The sequence below is a fragment of the Scyliorhinus canicula genome, chromosome 2, assembly GCF_902713615.1.
Source record: "Scyliorhinus canicula chromosome 2, sScyCan1.1, whole genome shotgun sequence".
Taxonomy (NCBI): domain Eukaryota; kingdom Metazoa; phylum Chordata; class Chondrichthyes; order Carcharhiniformes; family Scyliorhinidae; genus Scyliorhinus; species Scyliorhinus canicula.
In genome coordinates, this window is record NC_052147.1 from 253944759 (window position 1) to 253959337 (window position 14579).

The 14579-nt window shown below is 43.2% G+C and overlaps 1 protein-coding gene across 5 annotated transcripts in view; it reads right to left on the bottom strand.

Moving 5' to 3' along the window:
- zeb2b (zinc finger E-box binding homeobox 2b) overlaps positions 1–14579 on the bottom strand; it is a 155095-nt gene that overhangs the window by 26970 nt on the left and 113546 nt on the right. For all 5 annotated transcript variants that reach the window (XM_038789953.1, XM_038789952.1, XM_038789956.1 and 2 more), the window contains one exon: positions 2979–3050. In XM_038789953.1, coding sequence (XP_038645881.1) covers positions 2979–3050 — 72 coding nt within the window. The remainder of the gene's footprint in view (positions 1–2978; positions 3051–14579) is intronic.

A 14579-nucleotide genomic window follows, 5' to 3' on the forward strand; every position in this document is an offset into this window, starting at 1 on the left:
TGGCATCCGATATAGTTGACATGTGACGTCCAGAAAGCAACATGTGTGCAGTCAATGGCACCCTGCACTATATTGATCCTGCAGTCCTAGCAAAGCCATGTGTTCACTCCACCTATTTGGCAAGAGAGACTGAAATGTTGCTAGCTCTCTTTGAAAAGACATCCGTAATGATTTCCTTTGCTCAACTGTGTGTGAATAGCAAACTGCGGTATATTGCAAATATCTCCAGCTCCAGCCTGGAAGGAATAAGGTGCATAAGGTTCATCACTATGGTAACCTTTCACTGGCCAAGTGGTCCTCCTTCTTCTTGAGGTTGCAGTTGTAGCTGCAGCAAATGACAGATTTCAATGAAGATCTCCTTACTGAAGTGCACTACACCTCACTGAGATTCATGTTAGAGAATTGCTCGCAAAACACCATTGCTGGGTATGTCTCCTTCTGAGAGGCCTGCCTTCTCCTTTGTCTTGTCCAGCAGTTTGTCTTGTTCTGCTTGGCCTCTCTTTATTCTCCGTGTCATATGGCATTGCAAACGGACTGCCTATTCATGCAACCATGTTTGGGAGCAACTGGCTTGAGCAGAAGCCTTGAAGTCAACAAAACGTCCTCAGAACATGCTGATAAGACTTTTGCAACTTGAAAGGGGATTAAGAAAGCACCAAACACGTGTAGGATAATAACAATGGCCAAAAGGAATCAACTAGCATCTAATCTGTAAGGAGCAAGCCTGTTAATCACTTTGAATATTGCTGGTAGAATGGTGAATTCCTGCTTTAGTGAGAGAGGTTGTCAAATTGAAGCTAGTTGCTTTCCCACTGAGTTACCCAAAGGTCTTCCTAAGATTCTTAGTGGTGAAGTTAAGAATAGCAGATCGATTATCTGATGCTGGGGGGGCGGTCAGTGCCCAAGTGTTGGAGTGAGTAATAGGATTGGTGGTCCGATTGTGAGGACTACAGATTCGAGCACAGCACTCCTGCTCCTACTGGCTTGACAGAAAAGTTGTTTTTATTTTGAGTTCTATTTAAGTGATAGCCACAGGAACACTGAAGGATCATAAGTACATCAGGCCTTCAATTACATATTTTGCAAACGGGGTCCTTCAACAGGCATTAGGCCGCAAATTGATAAATTCAAGAGCTTCATCCTTTCTTAGGCCACAGGAAAGAGATTGCACAAAGCCTGATCCCTCTAAACTGGGATGCTTTGAACCTATGTTACACTGAAAAATGGGCACAATGTGTCCCAGTCTCTACTCCATAATCTAGGTTAATGCTTCATTGCAGCCTGCTGCATTGCTACTACTTATTTTTTCAAGGCCAGCATGGTCACTGAACATAAATACTGACAGTCCTTGAGTCATGATCTCGTCAAGACCTAGGAGATAGAACGCATTTATTTGTTCCTACTCAAGTGTACTTATCTATGGTAAAATGGAATGCCAGATCTAAATCCAATCACCCTTGCTTACAAATTCGTGCCAATGGACTGCACACTCTCAAAGCTATCAAAAGGCAAAGAAGGATTGTTAAAATGGTGGATTTGTGCCCCATAAAGAATAGATGACGGGCCACAAATACACAGCCTGGCAGACAATTATAAAAATAAAACTGCCAACCATTTATCAGTTTGAAGGAATGAAATAATAAAATGGATTATTGTGAATTGCATTTCCAACATGAAGCAAGCACTGAACAGAGGAATAGTCTCATATTTTTACATTTTTTTCTATATTTATAATTTTCAAACTACCATTAGAATTCTGCAGTTTGTCCTATTAAAGAATAAAAAGTTATGGGAGCTTTAAAATTTTCTATTGGCAAAATGTTGCAACTGAACATCCCATGTGAGCTGCCCTCTCTTTGGAGATTTGAGGAAATGCAGAAACACACCTGCTGACTTGGGGTTTTAGGGTGGAAAGTGGCCTAAAATATGTATTTAAATTTATCTTTATTTTTGATGCATTTGCAAAATCAGAAACAGCTTAGCTTGTTGCTTCTGTTTGTTTCAAAACCTGTGACCAGTTTTCACGAGATTAACAAAATATGTCATAGTGCAACCAGCTACTGGTAAAGTTCCCATCCTGAAGCTAAATTTAGACCGGAACGTATGTCTCTGTGGTTCAATGTCACAACTTTGATTTGCATTCTGGAAAACACCTTGATGCACTTGAAAAAAAAGTGTTCAGTCTAATAACTGAGAGAAAGGAACTCTTCTGCTGACACCTGCACAAGAACTTTCAATATTGCTGCCCCACGGTTTTGACGAAAGCTCTTTATCAGGTAGGAAAAATGCTCGGAATGCCCATGAACACATGGTTGGAGGAATGAGGTCAGCCCCCACTTACAATCAGTTGTTGGATTTACCGGGATAGCTTTGAACAGCTTAGATCAGAATTAAAAAGGGACCCAGCTCCATAAATGTCCACTGTTTAATTTACTGGTGTTTACATGAAGAATATGAAATGAAATGAAATGAAATAACAAATTTAGACTGCAGAGACTTTAGACGCACAAACATTAGGGCATTTGTGGCTTTCAAGCCACACACAGGGAACTGAACCCACTTGCTTGGTTGGGGTGGAGCAGTGACAGAGGAAGAAAACTGGTTGGAAGGCACAAGAAGACTTAAACATTAGGCCATTCTGAATCCAATCAAAGCCCACAGCTTCACTGGTAGCAGAGTTTCACACAGCGAAAATAAAAGAGTTAAGAGAATTTTACTTCACACTGAGCCTTTTATAATAAAATATCAATATCATAGGGGCTGGTTTAGCACAGGGCTAAAGAGCTGGCTGTTAAAGCAGACCCAGGCAGGCCAGCAGCACGGTTCAATTCCCGTACCAGCCTCCCCGAACAGGCGCCGGAATGTGGCGACTAGGGGCTTTTCACAATAACTTCATTGGAAGCCTACTTGTGACAATAAACAATTTTCATTTTCATACTTGAGCAGAGAGCATGAGACACAGCAGATGTTGTACTCACCTGTACCGTTACCTCTACTCGGCTGAATTGTGGCTTCAGGCCCCATAGTGTCATACTCTTCCTTCATTTCTTCTGTAGAGAAAAGGGACACGAGAAGAGGCTGAGTACTTATGAGCTTTTATTGTGGTGTGGTAACCTGCACAACGTAAGCGCAGCAAACCCCGGGTAAAGTGAGGTATTCTTTTAACCACAGAAAAGATTGCTCTAAACACTTGCCTACAATGTCTTGTCTCGGCCTTTTCGATAAATTCAGTCACCCTGGGCCAGACCAGTACTTAGTTACCTTCAACATTACAGCTTAGCAGTGAAAAACAATCAAGAAACTGGATTGAGAAGTGTCAAGCATTAGAAGCATAAGACAGATATACTTCAATAAATAATCAAACCCAACAATGGTAACTAATCTCACAAAGACAAAGCACTGAATTAAATGTATTTCTGGAAAGATCAATAGAGGTATAACTATTGTACTGTACTATTGCTCATCTCATCTGACTCATGTGAGTCATAAGCATCATAAGTTTTCCACCTGAGGGCACTTGAACCAACTGAGGGAAAAAAGGCGTACTGTATCTTTTTTGCATAATACCAGTAATACTCAAGATTTCTACTTCCCTTACTTCCTCAGTGTCATTTTTAGGTAAAGGGTGAGTGAAGTTGTAATGCCCTGCACTATCTGTTTGCTGTGGTAACATGCATAAATATGAACAATGTTTGCAGATTGTTTTCTTGAGCTCTGCTTTGTTGTTGCAGTTCCATAGACTGTGTGGCACCTTTAGTTAAAACTGCTACAATCATGGCCTTGTAAACAAATCAGGCTCAAAACAGAAAATGCAAACTGTGTAAAAGAGACTTTGGTTGGTCCCTGGAGGGCAGGTTTGAAAGCAAAAAACAGCACAAACATTCTCTTTTCTTTTGCATACCCCCATCATTAAGTTCAAAATAATCAATGTAAATAATAAGACAGACAAAGTTGACAGATATCAAAATGCCTGATCATTTTGCACAGACTATGAGAGAGCAATAACTTTTTTTTTGTATTTTTCTTTCAACTGCCATGCGCTGACACTGTGATGTTCAAAGAGTATAATCCAAAAAGGGATATTGTTACTTACTCAACAATTAAGAGAGCAATAAACCTAATTCACTTTTTAAATAATCATAGTGTGTTACTGCCTATCGTGCATGGCCGAAATTTCACAGAGGCACTTAGTTCTGGACAAGAAGGGTTGAATAAGCAAAAGGAGCAGACACGCAGGTGATTTATTTGAGCGTCTGTCAGTAATGATGTCATGTTTTCCAGAACACTGTATCCACCCATTGTGGGATAAAAGAATGTCAAGGACAATTCAAAACACAAAACTTTTATTGTGCTGTAACCGGAAGGAACAGTAAGAACTCGAACAGGTCAACTATGCTCTTCAACTGAGAACCTATTTCCTGCTAACAAAGTATTGTAACACAGGACAGAGAGAGAGAGAAAAAGGGAGGCAGTGGATCGGAAAGTGAATGCAACCTGAGCTAGTGCGAGGACAATTTTTTTTTTCAGTGGTACAGGAATGAAAATAACTGAGAGCCTGGTAGCAACTGGTCAAAGTTGAAGCAAAGATATGTGTGTGTGTGTGTTGGGGGTGAAATGGGGGAGGGGGTGCAGCTGGGAGGGGCAGGAAGAGTTGTAAGAACCCTCAGGTAAAATTATATGATCAAAGGCAGCATCTATGTTGCAGGTATGCCAGAGTCTATGCTGTTACCATGTGCCGCTACCAGCCAGAACAAGCCGAGAGCCTGTGCTTGTGCATGGGAGAGGTTAATATTGAACGTTCACTGTTTTGGGGTCCTCACACAGCCTTCAACCAACCAGTCAGCAGGTCAGTTTCCCAATCCCTACAATTTCATACCTTGAAATGAACACTTTAGAATCAATTACAAAAGTAGCCTTACCGTCAGGTATTTGGGGATAAAATGATTCCTAAGTCAAAAAAAATCTTACCAATGGAGCACACGGCAGCTGCTTTCCGCCAGCTTCACCGTGCGTTTGCAGGTAGGCATAGAAGCATGACATTTAGTCAACTTACCTCAATTTCTAATGGAGTAATCTGGCTTCAAAACTACATTTTAGAAACAAATTTTATCTCAGCAAATCGGGTGGGGTGGGGATGCAAAGTTCCATATGAGAATGACGAGGTAACTGCAACAACAATTTGCCTTTATGTCACACCTTTATCATAGAATTTACAGTGCAGAAGGAGGCCATTCGGCTCATTGAGTCTGCACCAGCTGTTGGAAAGAGCACCCTACCCAAGCCCACACCTCCATCCTAAATCCATAACCCAGTAACCCCACCCAACACTAAGGGCAATTTTGGACACCAAGGACAATTTAGCATGGCCAATCCACCTAACCTGCACATCTTTGGACTGTACAAGGAAACCCACGCACAAACAGGGAGAACGTGCAGACTCCACACCCAAGCCGTAAATCGAACTTGGGACCCTGGAGCTGTGAAGCAATTGTGCTAACCACTATGCTACCATGCTGCCCGTTAAAATAGGAAAATCTCCAAAATGCTTCACAGGAGCACAGTCACACGAAAATTGACGCGGGGCCAAAGAAGGAGAAAATGCGATCAAAGGCTTTGTGAAAGAGGTAATGAAATGAATGAAATGATGAAATGAAAATCGCTTATTGTCACGAGTAGGCTTCAATGAAGTTACTGTGAAAAGCCCCTAGTCGCCACATTCCGGCGCCTGTCCGGGGAGGCTGGTACGGGAATCGAACCGTGCTGCTGGCCTGCTTGGTCTGCTTTAAAAGCCAGCGATTTAGCTCAGTGAGCTAAACCAGCCTCTAAGTGTAAATGAGGCTCTGAAGTAGGAGAGAGTTGGATAGATAGAAAGATTTAGAGAGGGAATTCAGAGTTTAGTACCTAGGTGGCTAAAGTCATGACCATCAATGGTGCATTAAAGGGAGTGTGCCACAAGTGACCAGAGTTGGAGGACTGGTTTCAGGATTCGATTTGCATCTTCAAGGACATAAAGGAAAACAATTATTTTGGAGCTTGGGCAATATTTTCTCGGGACAGATGGGTGAAGGGTGTTTTTTTTAAGGAGTGCGGGTAATATGGCTAGGATTTTCCGGTCCCATCCATGGAGGGATGGAAAATTCAGAGATGCTGCCAAATGTCCAGTGACTTTGGGTAGGAATTTCAGGTCCCTCCATATGAGTAAGGAATCATTTACAGTAACAGCTAATATGGGGGACAGGAAACAAAGCAGTGATGTCAGAGGTTTAGGGGGTATAGGGTCAGAAGAGCAGTAGTTAGGTGCCATGGTCAAGATGTGTTTGGGGAAAGCATAAGGAGATAAAGGGGATGCTTGAGAACGATGTAATTCAGGTGTGAAGGGCCAGGTGAAAGTTCACTTGGTGGAAGGGGTGCAACAGAAGCAACTGAATTGATGACCTTAATTTTCTTAACAAGGTTGTCCATGAGGGGCAGCATGGTGGCGCAGTGGTTAGCATTGCTGCCTCACGGCGCTGAGGACCCGGGTTCGAATCCCGGCCCTGGGTCACTGTCCGTGTGTAGTTTGCAGATTCTCCTCGTGTCTGCGTGGGTTTCACGCCCACAACCCAAAGATGTTCAGGTTAGGTGGATTGGCCACGCTAAATTGCCCCTTAATTGGAAAAAAATAATTGGATACTCTAAATTTTTTTTAAAAGGTTGTCCATGAGCACCTCACACAGGCTTTGAAGGTGAATTAAAGTGGTTGGGCGATCTTCTTAATCATTTAAATATGACTTTCCTCAAGAAACAGTTGTTATTCTGTTTGAAGTATTTAAAACCAAATATTTGACAAAACCTGATACATCTTTTACACTGAGTTTGGCGAGGTATTAGAACAGTTGGCTGCTAGTGCGTAAGTTGTTGGACGGTAAATGGCAAGCTCAAAATAAATGCACTAGCTTTGCAAAGGCTGGCAGATGGGAAAACTTAATAAAAAATGAATTATACCAACCATGGGCTATAATGAATGTGGCAGGTTTACTTTAAAGTTGATGTTGGCTACACAATATTTAGAGCTGGCAATATTATCACCCTATTTTCTTTTTCTTGATTCTTTCATAGGATGCAGGCATCATTAGCAAGGCCAACATGTCTTGCCCATTGCTAATTGCCCTTGAACTGAGTGGCTTGCTGGACCACTTTAGAGGGCAATTAAGAGTCAACCACATTGTTGTGTGTTCGAAGTCACATGTAGGCCAGACTTGGAACAGATGACAGATTTCTTTTCCTGAAGGACATTACTGAACCAGATGAGTTTTTACAACAATCATAGTCACCATTACCAATTCCAATTTTATTAACTGAATTTAAATTTCACCAGCTGCCATTGTGGGATTTGAACCTTTGTCTGCACAGCATTAACCTGGGCCTCTGGGTTACTAGTTCAGTAATCGAACACTGACTCCCCCTACATTTAACATGTCGATAAGGTGAGATGAAGAAAGCTGGGAGGAGGCTCTTTGGAGCATTAAGGGCCTGCATAGATTTTTTGGGTTGAATCGCCTATTGCTGTGCTGTAAATTCTATGTAGTTCTGTGTAAAGCCACATCATAAGATGAATGGCGCTGAATCGTATTTGAAGGCTCTTTCATATTCATACTTTCACATGTCAGGTTTCTGGAGAGCAATGTATGTGTACCCCCTACCCGTGTGTGTAATGAAAAAGCACCAGTAGACCTAAAGGTTGCAGAACTCTGGAACTGGTCCTAGCCATCAGCAATCAGAAATATTAGTGGGTCTTGAACACGTGGACCTGAATCTTTATCATTTGAGTAACCACACATATTTAGGTTGGGCAGGGAAGTGGTCTGTACAAATGGATGAATCTGGATCAACCTTGCATCTAGACCACTGATACACCTGTGAGTTTTTCACCTTTGTTCAGCATTTGGCTCATGTGGCAGGACAGAAAGAACTGATTGGTTCTCCATTCATTGACTTACCCCTATGTCCCAATTGAGTCACTGCACCCCAAGGCTTGGATGATGAGTAATTTACTTGCTCATCTGAATTACATTCTTTCAGCCAAAGGGTGGGTTCAACATATTCTTAGATTGATTCAGAGTACAATATTCTGTAAGTTTACACCAGTAATCAACCGTTTGTGTTAACTGTTGACCTAAACAAGCCATAAATCTCAAAGGTGGAAACCAATTTCCATTCCCAGTCGTATTTCTTTTTTCTTCTTTTTTAAAATAAATTTAGAGTACCCAATTCATTTTTTCCAATTAAGGGGCAATTTAGCGTGGCCAATCCACCTACCCTGCACATCTTTGGGTTGTGGGGGCGAAACCCACGCAAACATGGGGAGAATGTGCAAACTCCACACGGACAGTGACCCAGAGCCGGGATCGAACCTGGGACCTCGGCGCCGTGAGGCCACAGTGCTAACCCACTGCGCCACCGTGCTGCCCCCCAAGTCGTATTTTAATGGAACGGTCAACAGTTAACCTGTACCAATGCTGAGGGTTCTTCATTGTTTCAGATATCATGAATAGTAACTTATCTGTTACTTATTTGCATTTAAAGGATGCCTTTGGCTTAGGGAAAGGGTTAACACACAAATAATGAAGCAGGCTACTGAATTTCTAATGCCTGATCATTTCTTCAGAATGTAGCCTTGACAGCTTTGCAGTGGGCGTCATGCATGTTCTCTTGGGTGACCTTTCACTAGCCCATTGTATTTATTAGCAATCTGGATTATTGCCCGGCCTTAGTGAGGCTGGTATGACGCTGCCATGCCTTCACTTGTGTAGGCGCAGCCTTTGTATAGATTGTCTACACATAGTGCTCTGTTCCACGAGAACCTTTAACATCAATTGTAACAGTGCCAAACAGTGGTATATTTCTAATTTCTTAATCTTTTACATAACAATTTAGATAATAGAAAAGCTTAATAATATAACCTCAAGTGCACCAAGATACTGAACTGCTACTCTGGACGGCAACACTGACAAAAAGTAGTCCACATGGGATACTGCTCCAATTAAGTTGCGTACACTTACAATCTCTCCATCTCATTCCCAACAATATATTGTAGATTCTTTTTCAATTGGCTAAACTGCTCTGGGCTAGAGAAGGGGTTGGTTCTCATCTTTGATCAAGGTACTCAAGTCCTACTGGTGGTGTCCATGTGAAGACAGCAGAAGAACATAATAGTGGGGTTTGACTGTAATATTTACCACAGTCAGGCAACCTGTTTATGTATATGTGAACAATGGTCCCTTGAATGAGATATCAGAAGGCAACAGCCACTCTCAAAACATGACACTAGTAAGAAGAAAAGGGAGCAAAATAAAACAAAGAATCTTCCTGGTTGGAGAATCTGGGGGAAATAATTAATGCCCTTGGAGGGCTCTTGTATCTGCCTCACCTCCCTGGATGGAAGTCCTTGTGTAAAAATGTTTTGACAAGTAAAAATATCTGGTGACATTCCTTTCAGCAACTTCAACAGACTGAAATGATTAAAAAATTTATTACAAAACACTCTGGCAATTAAAAATTTATTAAACGAATCTTCATCCCACCTCAACCATCTACAATGTATTATCCACAGTACAATAAGTTTTTTTTTATTTGCCAGTGGCAGGTGAGATGTGTGTAGTAATGGGCATCATTGGGCCTGCAGAGTCAGTTAATAATTGGCAATCACATCTTTTATAGCTAATGTATTTTTCGAGGTACTATTATCTAATCCTTGTATTGACAGTGTTTTATCATGTTGAACTGCGTCAAAGCACTTCACTCAATTAATTACTTTTTATATTTACCCTTCTACCCATACTGTGCACTTAATGGTCTCATGCGCTGAGAGGTGCTGTTTTTGAGCAGCATGGCAACAGTTTGGACAATGATGTTCTGACTGGACAGTGCTCTGTATGCGTGGTGTAAATGAGAGCTCAGAGATTGGGGGGGGGGGAAATCAATTCTGATACGAGAGCTGACATATTCATTAATATTGTCCTCCCTTTCCTCAGTTTCCCATCGCAATTACCTTCCCTTTCTCTGTCTCACTCCCCCGTCCCCCCAATCCATGGGTGCCATGAGGCAGCAATGCTAACTACTGCGCCACCTTGCTGCCCCAACATATATGCAGTTGAAAGACCATTGCAGTGAGTGTTACTCTAAAATTCAATATGTGTGTTGCTAGACCAGATTAAACTAGTTTTTGAACCATAAGCTGAATCAAGCCACTTTAAGACAAACACAAACAGTTGTTTGGCTAAAACAGCAAATTATTTTCAAAATGGAGTCCCAATTTTGAAAATCCAAGCAAGCAACAGCAACTGATGAAAGGGTATAAATAAGTGGTTGAAACCATGCATTTGTTGGTACTAAGAAAATTAAAGCTGATTAGAAACTTTAGCAGAAAAGGTAAAATAGATTAGCCAGAAAAGATTACAGGAAAGAAAAGGATCACTTGTATAAAGGTACCTATGAAAGAATAACTTTGCATTAGATTGCAACTCTTTTATTGCTTTTTCCACTTAAGGAGTCAGATAATACTTACGTCTGTAAATACGTAATTGCATTATATCAGTTAGATTATTTGCTTGTTGATTTGATAAGTTAAAATTAAAATGATGTCTGATGTGATGTTCTACTGTTTCTAAAGACTTGAGAGAGAGAGAGATCCTGTGGAGTTAGCATAAGATCAGATAGCCTCGGAATCAGCAGATAGGATTTTCTATTTTTTATCCTACATTTGCTACTATTACCTTGCTCTCAAGGCTACAAAGACACTCATAAGAACAGGGAGTTGGGGCTCACTCCTGAGAGTGATATGACAAGTGAAGTCATCTAGAGTGGGAAGGTTAGAAAGGACCCAAAGATTTAACATCCACCTTGGAAGATGGTAAAACCCAAACTGCCTCCAGCTTTGGGGCAGTGAGATGTAGAAGGGGAGCCTATCCATGGGGCAATAACACAATGAGAGGTTAAGATGTGGACATAAAGCAACATAATCTGAATTCTTCTCAAAGTGCTACTGCCTGAAAATACTCCCACATAGTTAATGGGATATTCTGTACAAAGCAAGACTTGCATTTATAAAACATTTTCCACAACCTCTGGACTTCATAAAACGTTTTGCAGCCCGTGAAGTATTTTTGAAGTGTAGGCATGGTTATAATGTGGGGAACAAAGTATATACTATGCCTAGATAGCACTATGGAACTTCTAATCAATTCACAATAGTAGCAAATGTTTTTTTTTTGCAACAAGCAACCAAACTCGCACCACATGACTCAAAGAGTAGCATGTAACTCATACAGGAGTTCCATATTTAGGCCACAATTCTCCATCTAGTCATCCTGGCAGATTCTCCGGTCCTGCTGCAGTGAATGGAGTTTTGGCTGAGTGCCAAATTCACAGTTCTCGGTGGTGGGATGAAGTTGGATCGAAGAATCCCGGTTACAATACAAATATATAAGGGGCGCAATCTTTCCAAAAGGGAACAAAGTCCCCTAGAGAGTGTGTTAGCCACGTGTTTCCCGGTACTGGCAGTGGCCAGTGGCGAGAAACACGTGGCTATTCAACTCTACCCGTGTTGAAAAAGGGGACTAAACTAGGAGTGCGCAGCCGAGGCTGCACATAGCCCCGTTGTTTCACAACAGGAAACTCTGCTTGCCAGAACTCCTGTTGTAGCGACAGATCGGGACACCATTTTTAAATCACGTACCGCTTTCCGAGGCTCAAAACCTACCCCACCCCCTGACTTTCCCTTGCCCCCAAACACCCATGGTGGGCAGCCCTGGCCCATTTGCGCGTGTGCAAAAAAAACTCCAACTCAGCAGTGCCAACCTGGCAGTGCCCCTTCCAGCTGGCAGTGCCACCCGAGCACCTTGGCAGTGCCAGGATGGCACCCAGGTGGCACTTCCATGGTGCCAGGCCAGCACTGCCAGGGTACCCAGATGGCATCAGCAGAGCCAGGGCACCACCCTGCCCAAAAGGCATGCAGCTGGGGGCCTCTGATCCCCTGAAGGCCCCCATGAGTGCCGTTCCATCTGGTCCCCATTTGTGGGGACCAGTACGAAACAGCACTCGCCCAAGGTCTCCGAGACGAAGGGATTGAATCCCAAAGCTTCAGATACTTAGGTAATCTGCAGATTAGGTTAACTGCCTCCCTCTAATATGCAGATTTGCCAAAAAGTGATCCTGCCCATTGCGGCCGGGATTCTCTTTTCAACGCAGTCTAGCGAGACATTGCATCTCGCGAGGCTTTGCGAACCAGGTGGATCCTGGGAGTGGGCTCTCCTGGCTTTCATCGGCCACGCCTCATGTGGTAAGATGGCCGGAAGATCGCCCCCAAGGTTAACAGCACTTAGGGCTGCATTCTCCGGTACCCCAATGCAGGTTTCTCTGCCGTGCGCCATTCGCCGGTGATGGAACTCTACCTTCTTGCTGCTTGTCATTGGGATTACCCATTGTAACCACCCCAAGTCGCGATATTTGCTGGCGGAGGTGCACACACGGCAGGAAAAGTGAATTCTGGCCTAGGAATCATTATTTTAAGTAGACGTGTGATAAGGATTCAATATAAAGATTAATTTTTAAATGTTCGTGCCTTCCATAGATGTTGCATTTCCTTTAGCAATCTTCTTCTACACTAATTAAACATATTTATCTTTCTACTACACTCAGTTATTTCTTTATTACATTTTAACTTTACAGGTAACAGTTAAAAATCTTTCAAGCAATAATGAATGTAATTGTGAATCATCTTTACTGAAGCAGTGAAATTTCTAAAAAATGTTGACGTATCTTTTGAGCGTAAAAATTAAATCTGTGTGTGATTGCGAATTATTCAATTTTCAACACCTAGCAGATAATCCACAGGTTTAAATTTGTAACATCAAATATTGTGATAGGTTTGTAACAACGTGTTACCCACCTACCAGTGCCAACACTATATAGCAATCCTCTACAACATATTATTAAATACAAAACTGATTTTCCATGATTTGTAATGTAGTTGTGTGGTAGGATGTCCCTTTAAGGGGTCGGGTCTTGGAGGGTCATGTGAGCCGTCGGGCCAATCAGGCCAAAGCACACAAATCCTGGGACTGAGCAAGGGTTTTACTGTTACTTTGGGGTCATGGAGTACAGTAGCATTTATCTCTCTGTGAATAGTCATTTGCCTTTATAAAGTGTTTATTCATTAATCTACTTGGGATTACTTGGCCTGCCCTTCAAGATACTACAGCCACAATTCAACTGGAAAAAAACCTATGTCTGGCTTTGGGTGCGTTTAGCACCTTTCGTTTTGGCCTCATGGAGTTTCTGTTCATTGAGGCCGTACTTAAGTCATTTCCTGGTGAGCCAAGCAGGAAAGGGCCCTTGCAGATCGAGCAACCACTTTGTCTGGCTGCCATGATCTCCCCTTGACCTTTCAGCCTCCCTTCCCCCCCCCCCCTCCCCCCCCACCCTCTCAACCTTGGGTAGGCCCGCAGCCGCAGCCCCTCATCCACCTGGTAAGTTCCACGGCCCAATCCCTGGCCGTACCAATCTGGCACCTAGGCACCCTGGCATCGCCACCCTGGCACCCTGCCAGTGCTCTGACCAAAGCTCAAAAAGCTTACTTACAAATCAAAAAAGAGGGACTAGACTTTGGAGTGAAAACCTTCCATCAATATTTCCATGGACGACCTTTCATCGTAGTTACCGAACACGAACCCCTGTTGGGCTTATTTAGGGAGGATAAGGGCATTCCATTGCTTCAACTAGGATCCAACATTGGGCTCTATTGTGAGCAACCTGCAAGTATACGTTTCAACATAGGCCAGGCACACACATTTCAAACACGGACACTTTAAGCCGCCTTCCCCTATTCTCAAGTATATCACCTCTGTCAGTACCAAAGGAAATCATTCTTGCTTTAAACTTTCTCAATATGTTCCCTGTATCAGCCTGACAGATCAGGCTTTGGACCCAAAAAGACCCCATGTTATCTCAAGTTAAACACATGGGGCGTGATTCAACTGAAACTAATCTATGTCTGGTTCTGGTGTGTTTAGCGGGGTGTTTCTCGGTGGCTGCAGCACCAACAGAAACCTCGCTATTCATCGACACTTTTGCCATTTCTTTTGGCCTGGGGGAGTTTCTCTCCACCAAGGCTGCACTTTTACTGCTGGCGAGTCCAGCAGGGAAGGCTCTTCGCAAATCGGAGCACCATGTTCTCCGATCTTCTCGATCAAGAGCCCCGATCTTCTCCTCTCCCCCCCCCCTTTCAGCAACCCCCCCCCCCCCCCACGTCGGGGTGGCCCCTGGGAACCCCACCCCCAACCTCGTAAACGCCTCCCCAGCCCGATTCCTGGCAGTGCCAACTTGGTGCCTGGGCATGTTAGCAGTGCCTCTGCCAGCCTGTCTAGGTGGCACTGCCAGGTTGCCAGGTTGAGGATGCCAAAGGAAGAGCCAGGGTGTAACCCTGCCCTGTTCCCGAACACGCGGGGGTCTCTACACCAGGGTGCCATTACGACTGGTCCAGATTTGTGGAAATCAGTACTAAAAGGCTCCCTGGCGAGGTGATCCAGGCACAGCCATTA